We start from the raw sequence: 25432 nt of genomic DNA, 5'->3' as shown, positions 1-25432 counted from the left end.
GACAAAGCTGCCAAAGTTATCAGATAGGTGGCAGTAGCTTCCTGTAGCAGAAATTGCTTACCACAAGTATATGGGTCAAGTTTTAATAAAGTGGTAAGTCAATTATATCGATATCGTCATCTGGATTAGGTTTCTAGATCACTCAAGTACCACAGATACCATTGCTCAATTTTATTTAGAGAATCAAAATCAAATGAGAGAATATAATAAAAAAAATAAACATGCAATAATAAACATAAAAACAATGGGAAGAAAGGTCCTAGGGAATTGATTTCACCTATTGAATCTATGAACCAACTACTTAATTATTCAAGATTGAACGAATTATTAATTCTATAGGCCAAGAACTCTCAAATCTCAACTGCCTCTCCTGAGCGCAAACTAATTCTCCTTACGAATTAAGAAACCAATATCCCTATCTAGTTTCTATAACAAGTAAAGGCTTTATTGATCAAGTTTTCTAACAACCTCTAAAAGACTTCTAAATCTCCCGATCTTAAAACCCCTTTAGTTATGCATCCCAGTTCTAATTCTAAACCACCTCTCCCGAGCGTAAGATTTCAAGTCTAAAATCAATCATTCTATGGCCAGTAGATTCAAGGCATTAAGCACGCAGAGAAACATAAATAAAATATTCATAAACATTCAATCAAGAAAACTAAACAATTAAGGCATAAAGTTCAATGACTACATCAATCCCCAAGATAAGAGGTTTAGCTTCTCATATTCAATGTAAAACAATAAAATCACAATGAGAAGTTCATAACAAAACTAGAAAAATCAAGGGAAAGGAGAAGAAACTATGTTCGGCATGTCAATCGTCCGTCCCTGAAGCGACGTCCACGATCCCGAGCCTTGAAAATCACTTTTCTAAGCTCTCAAATGGTCTCCTTGCCCTCCAAATTGGCCAAAAAGACAAACCGCCAAAAAACCTCTCCAAAACTCCCCCATATCCGCGGCTGCACAACCCTTTTTTCTATAAAAAGTTGTCACAGTAGCGCCATGGCGCTACACACAAGGCCATGACGCTACACTATTCACAAAACGGGAAATTTAAACTTCGGAGCGCCGCGACGATCTAGGCCAGCGCCATGGCGCTATCTTCTCGGGTATTTTGCTTCAAATCTTGTTGTTATTCCATCTTGGTCACTTTGATTCCGATTTTTCTCTCATTTTGATCTAAATAAGTCTCGTTTCCTCTCGATACTTTATTCCTGCAAAATATATCTTATGTGCTTAAATTTGTCATGAAGAAACGAAAACTAACAAATAATTTCAATATAAATCTCATGAAATGTAGCTCACAAATTGTGCTATAACTTCCTTACTACGCATAAAAATTAGGGATCCATCTCAAAACCAATTGGCCATGAGAGGAGCGATCTTGGTCGGATCCCATTTTTGGACCGATTGCTCGCTTGAGCGTTTTGGGCTCTAATACCATATTAATATTCATGGAGTTCCATCTCAAAACCAATTGGCAGAGAGGAGTAACTCATGTCTATTATAAACACTGGTTAGATTCCTTATCTTATCAATATTTTTTTCCCCAAAATTTATAATCACACAGTTTTATTATTTTCCATACATCAAGTGTATGTTTCCTTATTATTAACATTAAATAATATTAATCAATGTATTTGTAAATTTTGTTTCATGGTATCACTTCTGTTTCAACCTTTATATATACCTATGTCCTATGTTTCATTTTAATTCAATAGCCATAAAGAGGATGTGTATGTATCCAAGACTTTTACTATAGCTTATCTTTTCGAAATTATACCTTGATATGTTATAGATATATATACATGTCATGATGTATGATTAACTTAGGTATATATTTTTGTATATATCTTTTAACCAGAATATATGATACGCACCTGATTGTATATATAATTCACAATATATACTATGTTGTTTAAATTGATGATCCGATATGTATTCTATATAACATGACTCACTAAATTTTCTCCCAAACTTACAGATATATTTCAAAATTAATTTGTACGTAAAAAGTCACAGAAAGTAGGAAAAAAAAAGGAGAAGGAGAGAGAAAAAAATTTAGGGAGAGACAAAATTTTTATACCTACAAAATGTTAGAATGAGCTAAAAATCTTGGGAGAGAAAAAAAGTGAGAGGGACAAAAATTTTAAAGAAAAATAAAGCGATATAATAAAAATCTGGGAGAAAACAATTCGGGATAAAAATAGTTAGAAGAGAGACAACAATTGCAGAATGGAAAAGAATGAAAATTTTCCAAAATCTTAAGACAAAATAAAGGTAGATCGGAGGATATTTTTAAATTTAAGATAATATTCATTTTAAAAATAAATTCCCCTAAATCACTTGGAAAGTACTTCTCAAGTGATTGATAAAAAATATTTTCTCAAAAATTACTTATCCACTATTTTTAGACATCACAATTTTTAAATAGAGGTAATTTTCAACGTGAAAAAAATGATTTTGGACATTTTAAAAGTATTCTCAAATATGCTCAGGATATAGGGGTGTATAGCCATGGCCAAAAAATCGACCCGACCAACTGAAATCAGTCGAATTGACGGTGGTTGGTCTATATTAATACCTACTTCGTCTACCCATGAAATCGATTGTTGGCCGTTTGGTCACTATGAACCTATATAAAATTGACCAACCGACTGACTATAATATAATATAACCTCATAAATTATAAACACCCGCTCCTCCTCTCGGGGCATCAAAAGTTCGTAGCCCCTAATTTACCTCCTACTAGCGACGAAACCTCCCAAACCCTTGCTGCCAACCATAAGTAGTTGATTGAGAAAAATATCCATGTTCGTACAAACGCTTGAATTTAAGATTTCAAGGATATTCCTTGACACCTCGAACCTTGAAAGTTTTTTTGTTTTTTTAATTTTTTTTTTAAAAGGCTTTTCTAAAACGCCATGCCAATCATTCCCTAAAGCTAACAAATATAAAAATCAAAACTCATTTGATTTGTTTTAAGAAATGAAAAAGGGTGAATAAATCGAGATATGAAAAAAAACACTCGAATTCTTAACTAATTTTTATATTTTTAAAAATTTAATTTTTTTTATTTTAAAAATTTGGATTAGATTTTAAAAGCATGATTAAAAAAATGGATGAAGACATGCAAAATACTGTTTCAACCATGTATAAAAATAGGCCTAAGAAGTTTTGAGCAAAAATGTCACTCATTCTTTGAATCATACAGTACAGCTACAGATATACTTGGCCTTTTAAACAAAACGAACGCAAGGATTAAAAAAAGAAAATTTACAAGATGATCAGTAAATTAAAGACAAATATCACAAGGAGTTGATATATAGTATCCTCAAGATTTTAAAGGTTGATGATAACCGTTAGATTTTACTTTCATGAAAATATCGATGAATATTTATAAAGAATAAAAAAAAGGTCAAGTATTTAAATTAATAAATAGGCACTCACCATTTTAAATAAGTTAAAAATTCTTATTATTTATATCATGTTCTTATTAGTGATATTTTGTTGATATTTGGTATACTTGCGTTACGACTACAATCCAACCCATGAGCATATAGAACGTCGATGAGAATTTACAATACCTTCGCTATAGCGATAAAAATGCTAAATCGAAAAAAAAATACAGAAGGAGATTTGCATATATAGCGAGAGTTTGCGAGCGGTTGCTAATCCGAGCATAGTTGTGTCATGAAACTTTGAGCACTCTTGCCAAACATTTATCTTTGGGGTGAGGAAATGGCAACCAAGTCAACTGAGATTTTGGATTAAGTTGTTCTACCCTGCATTGCAAAACACAAATATTGATTATTGTGTGTTGTGAAAAAAGTTTGATTGGATTTAATAATAAATTTGATGGAAGGAAAGTTAAAAGGCAAACTCACTTGTAATTGAGGAGAAAATAGTGAAGGAAAATTGAGATTTCGAGCCTGGCAAGATCCATTCCAGGGCATAATCTGCTTCCTAATCCAAAGGGAATGAAAGCTCCTGGTGTGGCTACAAAATTCTTTTCAAGAAAATCAAACTAAATGTCATTAATACCATTACAAGTGAGAAAGAAGTAAAATCAACTTCATCGAAAAACTTTTCTTTTTTAGTACACGTGGGAGCGGGGAATCGAACTCACAACCTTTTGTTTGGAGATATGTGCCAATTACCGCTGCGCTATAGATATGAAAAACTTAAAGATTATCCTTCAAATTTTGCAAATTGATGGATGAAGAAGACTATGGATTTATAAATTAAAGAGAACATCTATATTATTAATACGAGATAATGATGGTTCAGATAAAAAAAATAATAAAATAAAACATAGGCTCAAAATAGACAATATCATTTCAATAATGAAATAAGGTGGGTAGTATTTCAATATGTTGAGGTTTTATTAATTTGAAACGGAGAGGAAATGATATTTTTGTGGAGCTTATTTTTTATTATTTCCTCTGTTATCACGTAAAATCAATGATGAGTTGTTAGGTTAAATATATGTTTTAGTCCATAGCATACTGTGTTTTTTTCCATTTGATCCGTATTGATTAAAAAGTTTGACACTTTGGTCTCTTATGTTTTAACATACCTAATTCATTCTCTAAATTTAAGTGAATTTAAGTGAAATCACTGGGTATTATTTCATCTAAGTTTATCATCCGCCAATTTTAACATCTACCCACCATGAATAGTGATATAATTTAAAAATGTTAAAACAGAGGAGACCAAATTGGAAAAAAAAGCTCAAATTATATTAGGGACTAAAAATATATATCGGATCTTTATAGGATAACTTTTGAAAAATGATTTCTCATGCAAAAAGTGATAAATTGAACAACTTGGAATAGAAAAGAAAGGCTTTGCAAATTATATGGACAATTTTACTTACATCCCATCTTGAAGGATTGAATTCTTGTGGTGAAGGAAATAGTTTGGGATCCATGTAATTTTCCCCAAACCAAGCTATGACTTTCCATCCTTTTGGTATAACTTTACCTAAATCAAATCAAAGGAAAAAAAAAATACAAGTGTGAGGAAATGGGAAGATAATAGAATAACAACTCTCTCATTTTAACAATATTTGGATATTTATCGATCAACATACATAATAAAAATTTGATAATTTTTTAATCGTTTTAAAGAATAGAAAAAATATATATAATTTATTACATTTCTCTTGCTTAGTTGTTTAAAAATTTAAGAGTAGTTAGCAAAAGAAGATGTTGATCGGTAAATACCTAAATATTTTTCATCTCGTTTGATGTAATTTGAAGGTTTTATGAAAAAGATGCAATTGAGTAGCTGCTACAGTGAAATAAAGAAACAAATATACGAAAATTAATCACTAACCATTAATTTTGACATCAACTATTGCTTCACGAAAAAGTATAAATGTGATACCACAAATTCGAAGAGTCTCATCTATGACCTGTATATGACAATAATACCCTTATTATCCACATTTATTTCTAATGGGCCAACTTGCCACCAAAGATGTCTCAACTAATAATAAAAAAAAAATAAAAAATACTAGTTTTATAACACTAAATTTCATGTTAATTTATGCATAACTTAATTGCATATACCTGTGAAAGATATTTCATTTGTTTAACTTCTGAGAACATTATACCCTTTTGAGTTGAGGGTCTTCTTCTAATGAGGTCCTCTTGTTCTTCCTAAAACAATAATATCTTATTAGAAATATATATTATAGTACTTTTTCTTGTCCAATTTTAAATTTTTTAACATTCATATATGCCTGATTTAGAAAAACACAAGTTAATTAATCAAAAAAATAGACAAAGATAAATTGAGGTTAATAAAATTAACTTGAGATTAAGTATTCCCATATCAAACATAAATTACCTAAGCTCTTAAACTCCAATTGTATATATATAAGTTTAATCTGTCAGCTAAACATCCTCTATAAGATCATAGAAAAATTTTAGAAAATCAAAAGTGTACATCCCAAGCTTCCTATTCTACCATATATATATGTGTGTATGCATATGATAGGTTAAAAAAGACTTTTAGTCCCTGTAATTTTGCTCAAGTAACGATTTAGTCCCTAAACTTTACTTTATATCAATTTAGTCCCTGTACTTTCAAATTGGTAACAATTTAGTCATCGAATTCAATTTCATCAATGTAATTTAAAGTTTGTAAAGATTTAGTCCTTATTGTGAAGTTTTTAAAAAAATTTTGACGATGGTTGACTAAACTGTTACAAATTTTAAACTAAACTAAATCGTTACAAACTAAAATTTAGAGACTAAATCGTTATTTTAGTGAAAATACAGAGATTAAATCGTTACAAACTAAAGTTCGGAGACTAAATCGTTACTTCAGTGAAAGTTCAAAGACCAAATGTGTTTTTACCTATATATCTCAAATAATCTATGATGGTACAAAAAAGTCAGCCAAATATAAGACATTATGATTGAACAAAAAAGAAATGAAACAAAGAGTTGAGAGGAAATAACACTTAACCTTGGCCTTATCAAATACGTGCGGATGATTTGTGAGAAACAAAACTGCCCACATTGCAGTATAAGCTGAAGTTTCATGGCCTGCAAATAACTTACCAAAAATCAAGTCTATTATGCTCTCATCATCTAACTCTTCACCATCTGCATCTTTCAAATCTATAAGCAAATCCATCATATCTTTGGCCTCCCAATTTTCCCCTTTCATTTTCTTCACCAATCTCTTTTCATTGATGACTGATTGTAGTATTTTTGACAAGTGTCTTCGAGCCTATATTTATATATAATATACATAGTGTCATCGGTCAAGTTACTAAATAAAAGATAAAGTTAAAAGGGAAAGTTTAATTAATCCACGAAGTTTTCAAATCCTGTCTAATAGATTATTGAACTTTAAAAACTGTGTAATAACGTCTTTGAACTTTTTTGTGTTCATTAGATCCTTGACTAGTAACATGACCTAATGATATATAATGACTACTAACATGCAGTCAATAACATGTGGCTGCACACGACGCCCACACCTATAATACATCATATTCTAGCATGTAGTGGAAAATTCTAATTCCTCTCCTAAAGATTTCTCTTCAGCTCTCACAAGATATCAAGTCCAATCAATCTTTTATTAGCCTCATTTTAACATTCACCGATGAAAAGGGTATAATTGATCGTTAAATGTGAGTGGCTTACCTGGACTGATTTATAGAAGGGGAAGCCAGGAAAGTTGATGGGGAAAGACATAAACCCTAATGGAACATCATAAAACAGAGCCTCCATTTCTTCAATAGAAGAGTCTATGGTGGTTGAACCCATGAAAATGTTCCAAATGACTTTGAAAGTTAGCTTTTTTATCTCTGTCAACAGTTCTATTGGCCTCTGCATACTGGCCCACTCCTCCAACCCACCCACCACTGTCTCTTCGATATGGCTGATGTACATCTCCAGCGCCGCGTGGCCGCTGATCCGTGCTGTCATCAGTCGCCGGAGCCGTCGGTGCTCTGCCTTCGAAACTTGCATCAATGACTTTCTACCCGATAACAATCTTATGTTTACGGGTAAACTAGGGACGAATTTTTCTTCATCTCCTAAAACTTGACGGTAGAGTTCAGGCGTGCACACGATTACACTTGCTCTTCCAAGTATGCGAGTCTTGTACATATCAGCTTTTCCATATCTATGAAAAATATTAATCAATAAGAAAATGACGGGTTTGAACACAGAATCTCGTACTCGGAGACTACCACTAAAATCTAAAAACTTAAATTGATGAGTTATGATATATTTAATGTTTTTATATTGTAATTGTGAACAATGTTCTCAAAGAACTACAACTCTGTTAATAATCAGAGCCTAGCTCAATTTATTAAGATATATAATCCTAGATTAAAAAGTTTTGGAACTGGTTCGAATCTAGATGCGACATGTTGTTGAACCAAGAAAAGGAAAGAAAAACAAACTCCGATCACCAAGTGTCAAGAATATTTTAGAAAGTATTTTATTATTTTCAATCAATTGAATATGGATGAGAAAGACCGGTTGGAAAAGGTACGAATGAAATTTTGAGGTCGAGCATTACTGAATCCTTGACGAGAGATAGAGTAGAACCGAAGAGAGGCCAGCTCATGTCACCGGGAGGAAGCTGGGCCCATATTTTCCCCAGCTTGGCCCCATAGTACCAACCATTCAATCTATTCAAAACTCCGAAAACAAAAACAAAGGCTCCAAGAATCAATACCAACCAACTCTTGAACTCCATTGTTGATTTCTTCAGCTTGATTTGATCCCTTTGGTCTAGAACTAATAGAAGTCTCTATTGATATTGTGGTGGCACACTCATCTTTTGACCAAAAATGGAAGCTTTATTTGAAAGTTGTTCAATGGTGGAGGAACATTGTGGTCAAAATCAAGACTATTAAATACTTGGGGGAAGAAGAGAGGAATTTAGGAATGAGGTGTGGAAGGGATGAAAATTGTGGAAGCTATTTTGAAATCATTCATTTAAGACCTTCTCAAAGAGAGATGAAATTCGTAATATTTTATGTTGCCATCCTTCCCTTCCCTCTTTGTCTGTTAGTCGCAGAATTTTTCTAAAAAAAGATTGGGTAATAAATGAAAAAGTAAATTGAATTTATTTATATTTTCACCATCTTTTAAAATTTGACGGTTCATTTAAAAAAAAAATCTCTACCTTTTTATTTATCTGTCTATCTTATTTATCCAAAATTTAATGGTAAAAAGCAGAAGAGACAGGTGAGAACATGAGCATTTTTTTTAAAGAGAAAATTTTAAAGTGTTAGGTCTCAAATCAGAAGTAGCGTCACAATGTGATATATTGTCTCTTATAAATATTGATGTATATTTGAAATTTGAATAACGTTTAATATTTGAAATACACTTTATAATTTCCCTCTCATACATTGAAATGTGTAAAAAAATAATATCAGCTACATTATTCTGGCCTCCTATCAAACTTTTCATATGGTTCGTTCTTCTTGTTCAAGAATTTGGGATTGAGGGTTTAAAAATGACAAAAACCAACCACAAAAATAATGGTTAAAAAATCGAACTTCTTGATGCAATAGTTCTGTGAGTTATTAAATATATTTTTACTATCCATCAAATTCCACGTCTCTCTAAATGTTACAGTAACAAGGGTCTTTTAAGTCTTCATAAACCACACGACATCGATTTCGAAAAATTAGAAGAAAAAGAAATTATCCATTCAATTCGACATAGCTACAAAATCAAATAGCTAAAAAAATGTCCAAACTTAATACTTGTACACTCAAATCTCATTTATCTGATAAAAAGGAACATCCAACCAAAATAGAGTAACTAGTACCTTAAACAATGGACAAGTTGATCAACACTATTTTTGCTTGCTTTGAAGTTGGTTACGATTGCTTTATTTTAGGCATTTAGTGTGGAATCTGCCAAGATATTTATTTACGTGGCAGATTTTGTGGGGATTGGAGCTGAGATCTTCTATAACTCACAAAAAAATAAATCCTAATTTAAATTTCTCCGTTGGAATTATAACTACAAGTAAGTCCCAAAACATAAATATCTCCAAACCAACAATATCATATATTTAGTCAAAGTGAAATAGGTGTCTTAACCGCGAGCTATACTAAGTTTGACACATATATATATATTTCAACTGATTATATATATATATTAATTGCACATCACAATTAACATATGAATAAGCAATTAATTTTTTGAGTAAGTTAGCCATTGTGAGATGGAGGGTTGAAAATATGAATAAGTAATTAATTTTACCATGATCTATAGCTTGAGCTTATATCATTGAGAGAAACCTCAGTCCAAGCCTTCTCCAACTTGAACTTTATATCACCGAATCGAGGGAAACTTTTGGGTGGGTGGTAAAACTAACGAGAATTTACTCAAGAAATAATTCACGGTTTGAGTTGGCTTAGATTGACTAGTTTAGTTTGTCAACAATATTCTATGATTTTTAAAAATATTTTAAAAAATAAAACTATTTTTTTAAATATAACACTTCCCAAACTAATTTTAAAAAGAATGCATTTTTTTCCCTGATAGGTACGACCTCTTTACCTAGAAACACATATTATCTCTTGAAGATACTTATTTCTTCTTCGCTTTTTCTTCCCAATATTTCGAAGGAGAAGTCAATTCCCAATTTAAAAAAGAAAAAAAAAAGAAAATCAGGATTTTAATGTGACTTCTAAACTAGCCTTCTCCATTTCTTCAACGACAGAAAGTACACATCACATAAAAACCCAAAAATAGAAGCAGTAGAGGAAATACTAGTAAATGGCTAGTAGATTAGCAGCTGATTCCGATTATATATAGTTCCTTTTGGCACAACAGGGTAAGTGGTCAACTCGAGATAATTTTCTCTCTGAATAACTTCATACCAAGATACTTGCCAAAACAAATCGACAAAAACATTCAAGCATTCAGATAACCACAAATACACTGACTGTCCAAGCATCAAAAGAGGGGACTCAAAAATCTTGATACAGTGATATGGTATTAGAGCCCAGCAAACTCAAACAAGCATTCGGTCAAAAAATTAAATCCAACTAAAATAAATGAATAGAAAAGAGCTACCATCTTAAGAAAGCATGTTAAGGATTCCACGTCAAAGAGATCAAAGAACCTAACAAGATTTATACCATATATAAAATACTCATCTAGTTGTCAATTGATTTTGATAAATCTCATGAATCTTCATATTTATGTTGGGTAAATATATACTGTATATATAAACTATATAATACTGACAAACAAATTGCAACGTAATTGGCTCTAAACAATTACAGAATTTGACAACTCGATGAACACCAAAACTTAATAAATTGAGTCGAGGCAGACCTCAAGACAAATATTTGCTCTGCACAAATTGCTGACAAACAATAGGAGTCATCTCAGTAGGAGACAAAACTCCTAGTAGAACACTAACTTCAAACTACTCAGAATTCTTGTGGGAGGAAGAGAAACTCAAATGAGATATTTGGATGTATCTCAAATGAAAAAAACAACTCCCCTCGCACAAAAAAATAAGTATCTTTTAACACATATGTAAATTTTTTATATATGTGTCAAGGCTAGTATAACTCAACAGTAATTAACATATATTTCAATAAAGAGGTTGTGAGTTCGATTCCCTACCTCCTCATGTTGTAAAAAAAAAAATTATATACGTAACTTTAACAAAATACGTAAACAATATTTCATTTAAAGACATAATTTCAAGTTTAATAACATAAAGAAAAAAGAAACTACTAAAGAAATAAATAAAAGATTGATAAACATAAAATAACATTCCCAACGTACCCGTGAATAAATTTCTTTAAATTTCACTTTCTTTCCCACATTAAAATCTAACCATTTATTATTAAGATTTGATTCATCGATCCATATATACACACGATATAGCGCAATATATATCAAATATTAGAAGCTTAATTTAATAATCCAAGGTTTATCTTGTTAAGGCAAGCTAGGAAGAGTGAGAGGCATTTGTAGACATTTCATGCCACTTTGAGCACTTGTGCCAAGCATTTGTCTTTGGGATGAGGGATTGGTAAGTAATTCAATTTGCATTTTGGATTAATTCGTTCCACCCTGCATTACAAAATTCATATATTTATGGTTATATTACGAAAGAAATCTCTCATTTAATTCTAAAAAGTTTTAGCAAACTCACTTGTAATGGAGGAGAAAATAGTGAAGAAAAATTGAGATCTCGAGCTTGGCAAGATCTCTCCCTGGGCACAACCTGTTTCCTAATCCAAAGGGAGTGAAAGCTCCGGGTTGGGCTTTAAAATTCTATTACAAAAACAAAGCAAAAAAATATCATGAATACCATTATAAAGACAAATATATATATACCTATATATGTTAAAAGGACAACGTGCGTACCCAATACCCCTAAGTATCTCTAGGATAGTATAATATTGTTCGCTCGGACATAACTCTCACGACTTTACTTTTGGTATCACCCAAAAGGTCTCATATCAATGAAAATAATTGTCATCATTTATATATCATGAATCATTCCTTGTTTAGCCAACGTGGGACTTTGTTTAAATTTTTTCTCATTGTTCGAAAGGTAAAACCAAAATTCCTATATCAAAGGTATCCATAAACCGAGAAAGATGATATCTCCAATAATATGGCACGTTTGATAGAATTTTTTTAAAAATCATGTTAGTTTAAGATTTATAGTGAATAATAATATCCCAAGTTCATTGTTCTAACATATTGAGCTGCATATTAAATTTTATTTACGAAATTTAATAAATAGGAAAAGTTTATATAACCAATATAGAAGAGAGAGAGGAATGATATTGCAAGAACATATTTAAATAATCATAGACATTTGATTTTGAAATTATGTTAAATCATCTCATTGATTCTTTAGTCTAATTTAGTTGTAATTATATATAGAAATATGAATAATTGCTTACATCCCATCTTGAAGGATTGAACTCTTGTGGGGAAGGATGTAGTTTTTCATCCATGTAAAACTCCCTAAGCCAAGGTAGGACTTTCCATCCTTTTGGTATAATTTTACCTAAAAAACAAAGGAAACCACATGTTATTAGAAATCCCTCAATAAGCCCAACATTAAGAAAATTATTTTGGTTCTCTCATGGGATGCAAGTAATTTGAAACTTTTTATGATGAAGATACAAGGTTAAGAAAATGAATAACTAACCGTTAATTTCAACATCGACTATTGCTTCACGAAAAAGAACAAATGTCATACAAGTAAGACGAAGCGTCTCATTTATCACCTGAATATTACATATATATATGAAATCTCATCATCACATCAATCAACAGGGTCTTAAAAGTCTATTTTGTCAACTTATAACTAGTTATTTAAACCTGCATTTGATAATAATTTTATCTTTACTATAGTAACAAAGTTTATCAATTTGTATGTTTGGTTTTGTGATAATAGAGATTGTAAAAATATTTTTGAAATACTAACCAAATTTTAAAATAAAAATAATAGTAATCAAGCAACTCTTTATATTACTCTCTAAAAATAAAAAATAAAATAAATTGTGATCTAACCTAACTGCAAATCATCACTGTATTTAAGATCATTGTAGGGATAATGGAACCATAACAAGAAATTCCAACGAAGAAAATGATTATTTTTCCTATAAATATTAGAACCTTTTGTTTAGATTTTGTTTATTTGTTCTTGCACGTCAAAGTGACGGCTGAATATGTAGGTGCACGAATTTTCAAAGGGCAACGACTATAATATTTAGCAGAGTTTAAGTGGCGAGATCCTGGGGTTGTAGAGCATTGTCGACAACCTATTTTCGTGGGTATTTAGTGAGGTTTTTCATTTTTGTTTTGTAAGATTCTATTGTTATAGTTCTTAGAAGTCAGGTGGCTTTTCTCGAGGTTTTTAGATTTAAGAAATTATTGTATTTACCTATTGTACTATCTCAAAATCATAGTAAAACACGTTGTCACGGAAAACTGGACGTAGCCCATAGTTAGAGTGAACTAGTATAAATCTCTTGTGTCGTTTATATATTGCGCTTTCCCTATATTTCTATTATTGTGTGATTGACTTGGTTTTCACCGAAGAACAGGTAAAATATTCTTGGTAATTGATTTTTCCAACCATCATTAAATTCTAAAGTTAATATTTTTACTAATATCATTTAATTTAATCCTTAGTTTTAAACTAGAAATGAAACTAAAACAAAAGCTTCTGAGTTAGAACATATAAATCGCAATTTAAATATATACCTGAGAAAGAAATTTCATTTCTTTAAACTCTGACAGATTTACTCCCTTCTGTGTTGAGGGTCTTCGTCTAATGATCTCCTCTTGTTCTTCCTAAAACAAATGAATATAAAAAGATTGAGCATTGAAATAATAAAAACTAGTTTACCATTTATTTTGTTGTAATACCTTATTCTTTAAAGGGATTGACATTAAGTATAATTCAAATGGATAAAATATTTTAATATGGTTCCAATAACGATTTAAATTTCAAAGTGGATTCGTTCGAATAGATAAGGTACCTTAATATTATCACAAATGTAATGGTTGAGTCTCTGACACGTAACCAATGTTAAACTCAAAGAGAGAGAGAAGAAAAAAGGAAAAAAAAAATACTCAAAATCCATACGTATTTATACGTTTAATGTTGTTCAACCTGCACACAAAATAATTTTTTAAAACAGAAAATAGGAAAAAAAATCATTAATTAATGAGGATAGGTAAATTATTTTAATTTATAAATTTTATTCGACAAGTAAATAGTAATTGCTTGCTGATAATGTATTAGTTTGGTTTTTACATTTCAAACATACTATATAAATTTCTAATTAAAAAAAGCTATAGTTATTTGAAAACATTTTTAGTTCCTTGTTTTTAAAACAAGAGAACATGGTTAAAGTTGTTTTAGTTTTGTGTTTAATATGTTCTTGACCTATTCTTTATTTTTTTAAATTCTTGGACGTAATTTTGTGCCAAATGAGTTCATAAATGTAAAAAACGACTAATAAGTCAAGAGACCTATTAAACAAGGGTTTAAAGTATAAGTGGGTTATTCCTCTCATTGTCAATTGGTTTTGAGATGAAACCCGTGAATATTAATATGATATCAGAGCCCAAAAAATCTCAACAACGATCTTTAGGGGGGCATATTAGATCCCTTATCGAAAACCTAATAAAGGTTTATACTATAACTAGACTACTCCTCTCATTGTCAATTGATTTTGAGATTGAACCCCATGAATATTAATAACTATAAACTCGATTTGGATTAACTCTAGATCAAACACCCTTTGTACATGAAATTTAATGTGTAGCAACAAGAAAGGAAAAGAAAAAAAAAAGGAAAAAATATATTTGGTAGAGACGAAGAAATGCAATTATTTATCAAGTTAGGAAACAAAGCTGACCTTGGCTTTTTGGAATATATGTGGATGATCTGTTAGAAACAAAACTGCCCACATTGCAGTGTCAGCTGAAGTCTCATGGCCTGCAAATAACTTACCAAAAATCAAATCTATAATGGTCTCATCATCTAGCTCTTCACCATCTTCATCTCTAACTTCTATCATCAAATCCATCATATCTTTTGCTTCCCAATTTTTCCCATTGTTTTTCTTCACAAATCTCTTCTTGCTCACAATAGATTGAAGTATTTCGAGCAATCTTTTTCGAGCCTATATATTTGTAGGTTTCTTGTGATTAATATGTGATACAATAACACCAATAACTGATTGCTAAAATATAGCATAATAATAATAGTCTAATGTCGCAAAATTATAAACGGCATAGCTCAAAAAAGTAATGGTAAATATGACAAGGAAAGAAAAAACACGCCCATTAATTATAAAGTTGCTGGACATGACTTTTAGTCTTTGAAATTTGAGTTTGGTCTATCTATAAGTCTATAAGGTTTCAAAAGAGTCCCTGGAGTTGGGAAATGGTGATATGAGCCAAGATGCTTTAGTCTTACTCCCAAGACCAATCACTCGTTCAAGGACCAAACAGTTACAGTTAACGTTGGATTATTATCATATCCAAAGAGTAGTGAGTTCCACTAATCGACATCATGAGGGTAAAGATGGAAAGAAACTTCATTCATTGTGTCAAATGAAGACACAAGAAGAAGATGGAGAAACTTTCTATTAATAAATCTTATTATTTTAAAATTATTTTTTCTCTTATTTTAGGCTTTTATATTTTCAGTTAGTGACGTGGCATTGAATTATTAATTTTAAGTGTTTATTTTTAAATTTAACTATGTCACTTTAATTGGGAGTAGTATAGTCTTTTAGTTTTCTTTTGAGATCAATGATTTGATCTCGTGAAATGAATAATCAATTTTTATGGAATAAATTTGAGTGTTTTAGCGTGATGACTAAGGATCTATCAATTTTGCAATTCTTGATCTAGGTTACAAGCTCGGAACACATTCAAGCTAGGTTTTGATCAACCTTCTTATGGAGTGTTCAACCTGGAGCAGGGAACCAGTTCTCCTTACCTCTTTGTCTTTGATAATCAAGGTAATCCTTCGTTTAATATTTCTCTTGGGACTATGATATTCGATTTAGGGTTTTAGGTACTGAGAGTTAGGGATCCTCCTTAAATAGAAGGGTTGTTATGTGCAATTTTCTAGGGTTTCATATCAAATGGTTTAAATAGTTTATGAGATCACCTAACAGTTTAGTTGACCTTAATAGAATGTTTCTTGAATAATTCTACCGACATGGTTAAAGTCAGTGACATGTCTCTAATACCACTTGTTAAGGAATAATAGGAATCCCCAACATTTCCACAATTGTATGATATTATCTATTATGGGCATAAGCTTCTCATGGATTTACTTTTGGTTTCACCAAAATGAAAACTTAGATGATGATGACATATCAGCACAATCCACCTCAGCAAACCAATCACCTCCAGCATGATGAGAATATACACACAAAGATGATTCCCACGGAAGCCCACTAATTGACATTAACAAGGCAACAAAGCAATTATAATTACCATACATAGCAGGTGGTATATTAGCCTTATACAGCAGCTCACAGTTCCCTTATACAAGAACTCTAAATTGGAATGTTTCTAAACAATGGAAAGTGATCAGCCCACCAAATCATTATGTAAATGCAATTCTTACCGTTGAGATTGCTGACTATTAGGGCCAGCTAAAATCTTGCACTATTTGTACTTTCTTTCCTTTATTGAAGAACCCCTTCGAGCGGTATTTCGTAATGTATATAATCACCATGGATCAAGATCAGAAGGATAGAGAATTCTACTAAAATTGTCTTGTTGGTCCATTGATTCTTTTATTACAAAATACCTCATACCAATTGAGATATTGTCTCTTACTTATATACTCATGATCTTCTCTGGTCTCATCTAACTAATGTATGACTTGGGTCATATTCCTAACATTAATTTCTTCAGTTTAATGCTTCCCCATGACATGCTAACTCTATTTTTTCAAGGTTCCAATGACAAGCTAATTATGGGTAGCTAGGATTTCATATGTTTGGTAGCAAAAGCGTTAAGAACTATGATCTATTAGAATCACCAACATGCACATGTTTTTTATCAACACATTACTTATCTCCACAAAAGTCGGAGATTCAGACCTATTAGACACGAACCGATAATATTTGCCACTTAAACAGTATACTTAGCACCTTGTCTATATAAAAACACATACACACATTAATTTACAAATGATTTGTGCATACCTTGAGGGATTTATGGAAGTGGAAGCCAGGAAAGTTGATGGGCAAAGAGAAGAAGCCAAGTGAGATATCATAAAATAAAGCCTCCATTTCTCTCATGCAAGAGCCTATAGAAGTTGAACCCATAAAAATATTCCAAATAACTTTGAATGTCAGCTCCTTTATCTCAGTCAACAGCTCCATTGGCCGCTGCATGCTTGCCCACTCCTCCAACCCATCAATCACTGTCTCTTCAATATGATTGATGTACATCTCCAGTGCCCTATGGCCGCTAACCGGCGCTGTCGTCAGCCTCCGGAGCCGCCGGTGCTCCGCCTTCGAGACTCGCATTAATGACTTTCTCCCAAATAAGGTTTTCATTGTCGTGGGAAAACTCGGTACGAATTTAGTTTCATCGGTTAATACTTGACGACTAATTTTTAGGTGTGCAGACAAGTATTGTTGCTCTACCGAATATGTTTGTTTTGTACATGTCAACTTTTCCATATCTGCTCCTCTCATCCAGAAAAAATAATAATAATAAAATAGAAAAGATTAGATTACAAGTTTGGTTTTCGAGTTTTCAAGTACTAAGTCTTTGTAGATGATGGTTTTTAGTAGATCCTTGAACTTTTATTTTGTATCTATGATCTTGTTCTAATAGTTTAAAAATTTTCTAATAAATCTAATTTTGTATCTTATATAGATCAAATTTATAGAGGTTTTTCATGTTGTGAAATTGTAGGACTAGGCTGTTATTCTAGCGTAGGAATATAAGAATTTGTTTGGAGTGATTTTAACACATCAAAACCACTTTTGTCATTGTCAAAATTACTTCTTTTTCCGTTGGCCATGTCTGACAAATTAAGAAATTAATTTTAGGAAAATTTAAAATCACTTTATATTGATTTTTATGGTATCACCTGGATGACGATTTTGGAAAAATTATTATACTTAAATCTCGTTTTTCAAAATTAATAATTTCTACCATCATTCTCAAACACATCCTAATTTATCTTTTTAAATATATAGCTCGTGGGGATATAATCAACCACCCACAAATTCTCTTGCATTTACAGTGATTTGAATCTCTATTCTCTTATATAGTTTCTCAAAGTAGCTAGCTTCTATGACGATTTATTTTTTCTAGTACAATACGTGGGACGAGAGATTCGTGTTAGGATGAAAAAATAAAAGACTTAAAAAAGATTTATAATAGATATGAGTTACTCCTCTCACTATCAATTGATTTTGAGATGAAACATATGTGTATTAACAATTCGAATGCTCACGGCCATAATCCTTTAAAGTCAACTCTCTCCGATCGTTTAATCATATCGTTATAACTATACAAGACTAAATGCACTAGATCAACAAAGCCCTTTCCAAAGGCTTTTTGGGAGGGCATGCGCAGAATAAAATCTATTTGAAATTATTATTTACAAGTAAGACGATGGATAAAAAAGAGACAGACCTGGTAGAAAATGTGCGAATGAAATTTTCAGGTGAACCGATAGTGAAACACTTGATGAAGGACAAAGTAGAACCGAAAAGTGGCCAATCAAGATCACCAGGAGGAAGCTTGGCCCATATCTTCCCCAACTTGACTGCATAATACCAACCATTTAATCTCTTCAAAACCCCAAAAACAAAAACAAAGACTCCAAGAATCAGCAGCAACCAATTTATGAACTCCATTGATTTATCTCACAGCTTTGCTTCTCATGCATCCCTTGGCTTATCAATAATCAAAATTTCAATAGACATTTTCTAGTCAAACTAATTTATATTTATATTTATATTTATATATCTTTTTGTTTTTGGAAATAATTGCGTTGGGGTTGAATCTCTCATCCAATTTGCATTAAATTAAAGTTAAAAGACGGCCAATTTTCTTCATCAAGGGATTGCCAACTAATTAAAGTACAAAAAAACAATATTTTATTATTGGCAAACAAGAAAAGTTCTAACATCCCAAATTATAATAGATTTTTCTTTCAGAAAGAAGGAAAAAAATCAAATATAATTTGTTGTTTTCTTCTTCTTTCTTCTTCAACTTAATTTACATAATTAAAAAATAACAACTCAAAGGAAGTAATTATAAATATAACAAAATTAGAATACATAACTAATTAAAAATAGAAATACATTAAATTTAGAGCACATCTGATAACCATTTCATTCTTTGATTTTTTTAAAAAAATTTGTTTGATAATCAATTCAATTTTCTGTTTTCAATTTTTTTAAAAAAAATTTAAAATTTTATGTAAATTTAAAAAAAAATAGTTTTTTTTCAAAATCTCATTTTCCGGTAAGGCTCGACTTTTTCTTTGTTTGACATATTCTATTCAACTAATTTCTTTTTCATTCAAAATTTTTTCTTCCTGAAATTTCTGTCTCTAAAAAATTCTCTCTCTAAATTTTTTAGGTTTATTATTATGTCTCTAAAATTTTTATCTCTATATATTTTAATTTCTTTATTTTTCTAACATATCATAATCATTTTTTTCCTCTAAAAATTTAATATTTTTTCTAAACTTTTCTCACTCAAATTTCGCATTTTATAATTTTTTTTAATTTATTTGTGCTCTAGAAAATATATAACTTTTCTCTATCTATTTTGTTTTTCTTCAATTTTCTTTTATTATAACTTTTCTTCCCTTTCTTTTTATTTTTTTCTCTAACATTTACAGGTTGAACTTTTCTCTCCGCTTTTTATTTTCATGTCTCTACATTAACAATGACAAAAATTTCTGCAGTATTAGATTAGCACTCCATGAATAAAAAGAAATGCATCCATTTTAAGGCAAATGTGCCTTGGGCTGTCCGCTCACCTTAAAATTTTTGAAACTATATAATTGATTTATAAAATATCTATCAACAATTATCAAATTTATACTTACCTCTCCTAGTTTTGTGCTTTTGTTTTTTCTTTTTTTTTTTTTCTCTTTTGTAATTCGTTTTTTTTTTTAATTCCTACTCCCCATTATCCCTCCGTGCCTTTGTTCGAACCTGCACCTCCACGCTTTTATTTTAGTATTTTTTTTCCATAATTCATGATTTTTTTCGTAATTCGTGATTGTTACATAATGTTTTCTATTCAGTTTTTCCGTAAGAGGAAAAATTACATTAATTTTATTTTTAAAGAAAACAAAAAATCATAGACTATGTCATTTTTTTTAAAAAAATGAGAAAAGAGAGATTGCAAATTTTGTATATAAATATGATAATTTTTTTTAACAAAAGAAAATAATATATAAGTTGGTGGGACCTTTATGGTCTAATTGTTGCTAATATTCCAATGCTCAATTTTGTTTTTATTTATATGGTGTCGTTACATATAGATATATCATATTAATTGTCTAAAGTACATTTTTATTAACTTTAATTGCATTTTATGTAGTTTCAAAAAAAAAAAAAAAGTTTGAGGTATTTTGAGGGATAACAATGCAACTAGACCATTTTTAGGCATCTAATACATAATTTTTAAAAATTCTAATATTTAAAAATATTATCAAAATTGAGGCCTTTTTTAATTGATGACAACAAATACGTGGATTGAAGCTATGATTCGGTCATAGTTAGGTTCAGCCTTGTTTTAAGTTGAAAATGGAGCTATGGAGTTATTCAAATATGAAGTTATTTCCATGGGTCTCTTTTCCTTAAATTTTCAAGAATTTTTGTGGGTTTCTAGAATACTCTCATTTGGGGTTGGGGTTGGGGTTGAATAGAACACCCATTGGTTTCTCCATTTTTGTTCTTGATCATTTTTGTTGTTAGCTTTTGGCTTTGAAGTTCGGGTTGAAAGAGGAATTAGAAAAATTAGAAAGATATGGAGGAAATTATAGGTCTTGAGTTAGTGAAGAGAATAAATAGATACAAGTGAAGTAATTTTCCTAAAGAAGAGAAGTGGAAAGGAGGAGAAAGGAAAAATGGGTGGATTCATGGGAAAAAAAAGGAGGATAAAAGAATAAAGAATAGAAAAATAATAAAGTACAAATATTTATTTTGATGAAAAAAAACTTGAGTAAGAGGGATTGTATTTTGCATTAGGTTTTAAAAACAGTTTTCTTTTTTTTTTTTTTTATCATTTGTGAGTTTGTGGATGAAATTTATTTTGAGTTTGTTGGAGTCTTTGAGAGTAAATGACTTTAAATAAACTATGGATTTGAGCTTGTACCTTGAGGCTTAGGAGGCGTTTGGCCCACGGAGTCGGAATCAATAGCCTGGATTTGTTAAGTTTGAGGATTTGATGTTAGAGTGTTGTGTCCCTGGGTTTTAATAGCCTCAATTTGGGGTGCAGGGTTGGGTAATCTAAGTTTTTCAATTTTTTTTATTTGTTTTTTTAGCAAAAGATTAAATATGAGATATAATGTAATTAAAATTTTAGACAATTTGTCAAGAAGACAATTAATCTATCTATTTTGAAATTTGCATTTCTTAATTTATTATTTTTCAACTATAATTTGAATTTATGCACTCTCATACCTATGGGCCGAGGTGGGCGAGGTGGGATTATCCCCAATTGACTCTATCCTCCCTCCCTCAACATTCTCATTATTTTTTTTTTTTTTATTTCTCGATTTTACTTTTTACATTATTTTGTTGTTTAAAAAATAATAATTTAAAAAATTCTTTCAAATTTTTTAATTTCTTTTTCTCTTCTTTATTACTATAATAGATATTCAAATATTTCTAAAATTATTTCATTTTTTTAATAATTTAAAAAATAACAACATTACTTAAATTTGTAAATTTGGAGATTGATTTGAATTTTAGTCTAACTAAACTACCATTAGAACCTCATTTTTAACTAAATAATTTCTACATTTTTCGTGATTTCCACAAATGTTCTCAAAATTCCAACATCAATATGTACTCTCTAAAATTAGAAGTTCGACATTTCCCTCGATATCAACATTTTAAATCTTGTTTAAATATGTTTTATTATAACTTAATTAATAACATAATTAGATTACGATTAACTCTCAATTAAGACAATTTTCACCAATTTTCACCAATTTTCACGTCTCTATGATTATTTATGGAATTTTGTATTGACAATCGATATTTCATTATTAAATATTACTGATATGTTAAGAAATGATGGTTAAAAATTGTCATTATAACCTAATTATACCATTAAACTCTCATTTACTAACTTAAATAATTTATATTAATTTCCATAATTTACAAGTTTTCTCTTGAAATATCAGTCGATGTCGGTATTTCATCTTCAACATTTCAAACATTGTAAGGAAGATATTTAAAAAAAAAAAAAAAATAAAAAAATAAAATATATTAAGAAAAAGAAATACTTTTTTTTTATGTAAGCCCTGGGTTCCAAATTCATGGGCCAAACATAGGGCTGGCTTAGGATGTCAAACTCATCCCAAGCCAAACCCTCGGGCCAAACATCCCCTTAGTGTTAACCAGAGAGATTTAGAAGACGAGTTGAGATTTTTTACTAAGAATTTACGGTAGGTGTCTCTTTGTCGAAATATTGAAAAATTGCAGAATGATCAAATGTAGATTTATATTATTCTAACTGTTTTGCAAGTTTTATATTTGACACTTTTATCATTCTATTTAGTTATTAGTTTTAAAATCAAAATATCCTAACTTCCATTATCACTCCTATATTTTATCTCTCCTAGATATATATGGAGATAAAATTAGTCAATTATAAGGAGACATCCCAGATCAGAGAGGGAATCTATAGTTGACAAAGCCAAAGGGAGAAGATGCAACAAATTGATGGAATCGAGTAGGGAACAACGGTGGGGCAACGATAGAAATGAGTTGCAAGTGGGGCGGCGGCGGCGGGTGGAGGGTAAAAGAGAGGGAGGCCTATATGTTGAGTTTCCATAATTTGTATTTTTGTATTAATTATTCACAAAAATATATCTTATTTCTTCACACTATTTTTTAATTTCTTTAGTTGATCTTGTTCATTGTATTTGTTACTCTCTCCTTATTTTTATATTTTTGTATTATTTGTTCACAAGAATACACCTCTCTTCACTGTATTTGTTCTTTTCTTCACCGTATTTGTATTTGTTATTCTTGTATTTTTGTGTTCACCGTTTTTGTTATACTTTTGTTTCTCTGTTCACCATATTTGTTGTCTGTATTTGTTGTATTTTTGTTTGTATGTTCACCATATTTGTTGTTTATCGTATTTTTGTTGTATTTTTGTTTCTTTGTTCACCATATTTGTTGTAAGAACACATTTGAATATCGACCCATACACAAAACTAAAATCCAAACAGAGTATTTAATTTTCATCCACATGTCAACATTTTTAAGGATGAGTTTGATATCTATTAACGAGAGGTGAATTGACACCATATTATTTCAAGAAAAAAATATGACAAAATATATAAAATATTAACAAAATATCACTTATATGGCCATAATATAATATTAATGATTTTTTTTTCAATTTATAATTCCTGCAACGTCAACATTTTATCAAAACTGAGACTTGAACATTTCTATCAACATCGAAGACATGGTAATGTTCCCTTTGGCTTATTTATAGTCAATTTGACAATGTTCCCTTTTTTTTTTCATTTTTAGCTTTTTGTGAAATGTAACTGTTTGATGCGCAACTTTTCCTTATTTCTCCTTTGTCATGTTTAACCATTTTTAAAATTGTTTAGAAATCTTGAAAGCAACAAAATAAAGTTTCTTTTTATCTTTTTCTTTTTTTTTCTTCCTTATTCCTGTTCCCTGTTCCCAAATGTAGTTATGTAATCCCTCAATAAAACATAAAACAAGAAATAAGAAATAGCTAGAAACATAACAAAAAATTGGATCTCTTAACAAATTAGGAAACAAAGCTGACCTTCGCTTTCTTGAATATATGTGGATGATCCATTAGAAACAAGACTGCCCACATTGTAGTGTAAGCTGAAGTTTCATGGCCTGCAAATAACTTACCAAAAATCAAATCTACAATGGTTTCATCATCCAACTCTTCATCACCATCTTCATCTTTCAAATCTATCAGCAAATCCATCATATCTTTTGCCTCCCAACTTTCCGCTTTGCTTTTCTTCACCGATCTCTTTTTATTGATGATTGATTGAAGTATTTCGACCAATCTTTTTCGAGCCTATATATTTATGTAGGTTTCTCGATATTAATATGATACGTTAATAACACCGAAGCTTACTTTGACTGCTAAAATATATATAATAATATTAGTTTAGTATCGCAAAATTATAAATCTCTCAAAATAGTAATGATACAATATATGACAGAAGTGTTAAGAATCTCACATTGAAAAGAAAAGAGACTTTACAATAGTTTATAATAGACATGTGTTACTCCTTTCATTGTTAATTGGTTTTGAGATGGAACTCAAGGATATTGATATGATATCTTGCCATCTTACTTTCAAGAAAATGTTAACTACCTTTAGTCCTTGAAGATTGTTCTAAGTGGATATTAAGGCCCCACTCCCTGCAAATGGGAGTTAATTATTAATCCAATTAATAATTAATTAATAAATATATATAAATAATAAATTTAATTATTTATTATAAATTCGAATCATATTCTAAAACATTTCTCTCGCATAACATATAGTTGTAATGTACATCTTATGCACATTATTTTTAACTTATAGTTTTAATATGAATCATATTCATATAATTTTATTTGAATCTCATTCAAATAATTTCTCTCATAATATATAGTTTTAATTTAGAATTAACTATATATTATAATGTATCAATATACATATAATCCCTTAAGAAATTTGAACAATTCAAATTCTTCCAAAAATTTGATCCTCGTTTTACCCGCTATGAGCTAGCAAGGGGACCTAATGGACCTACAGATCCGAAGCTCCAACGATACGAGATTAATCGGTCAAACTCATTGACTGAGTTAATCAACATTCGTTAACTACGGGTCATTCCACTAAAGCCTCGTAATTGCACTCTTCTCACTGCAGAATGTTTTCGTGTCCATGGATATACGACCATTAATGACGAGTCAATCCTTCACGAGTGCTTGTAACTCAAGTTGGGTCAAATTATCGTTTTACCCCTGAGTTACATCTTACTCCTTAAATACCACTGCTCTCTAGTGAACAACCCGGTTATGGTCCGACCAATAACCGGAAGTCCCTCTCGGGCCAATGAGAGGATGGGGCCCCTTGTTCAAGTCCCGGAGTCAGCATTTAAGGGAACACTCATATACTCCCTTAAAGTC

At 30.6% G+C, this 25432-nt stretch overlaps 1 protein-coding gene and 1 pseudogene across 2 annotated transcripts; both read right to left on the bottom strand.

Annotated features, from left to right (window-relative positions):
* Positions 1–3691: 3691 nt before the first annotated feature.
* On the bottom strand, positions 3692–8334 carry LOC111014860 (beta-amyrin 11-oxidase-like; annotated as a pseudogene). Its single transcript, XR_015788470.1, has 8 exons — positions 8010–8334; positions 7167–7650; positions 6481–6747; positions 5577–5666; positions 5341–5419; positions 4880–4986; positions 3888–4009; positions 3692–3785 (listed from the first exon to the last, which is right to left on the bottom strand). The product of XR_015788470.1 is annotated as a beta-amyrin 11-oxidase-like (transcript).
* A 2964-nt stretch (positions 8335–11298) lies between these two features.
* LOC111014855 (beta-amyrin 11-oxidase) lies at positions 11299–18971 on the bottom strand. The gene is given in 9 exon segments (XM_022289705.2): positions 11299–11594; positions 11677–11798; positions 12440–12546; positions 12691–12769; positions 13752–13841; positions 14915–15181; positions 17231–17647; positions 17649–17715; positions 18681–18971. Coding segments are annotated over 9 exon segments (1467 nt in total). The 5' UTR covers positions 18905–18971; the 3' UTR covers positions 11299–11500.
* Positions 18972–25432: the final 6461 nt, after the last annotated feature.

Source organism: Momordica charantia, assembly GCF_013281855.1.
Source record: "Momordica charantia cultivar OHB3-1 chromosome 10 unlocalized genomic scaffold, Mcharantia_2.0 BLBB01000010.1, whole genome shotgun sequence".
NCBI classification, from domain to species: domain Eukaryota; kingdom Viridiplantae; phylum Streptophyta; class Magnoliopsida; order Cucurbitales; family Cucurbitaceae; genus Momordica; species Momordica charantia.
Note: the sequence above shows the minus strand (reverse complement) of the source record. Positions and strands in the feature narration are given on the sequence as shown.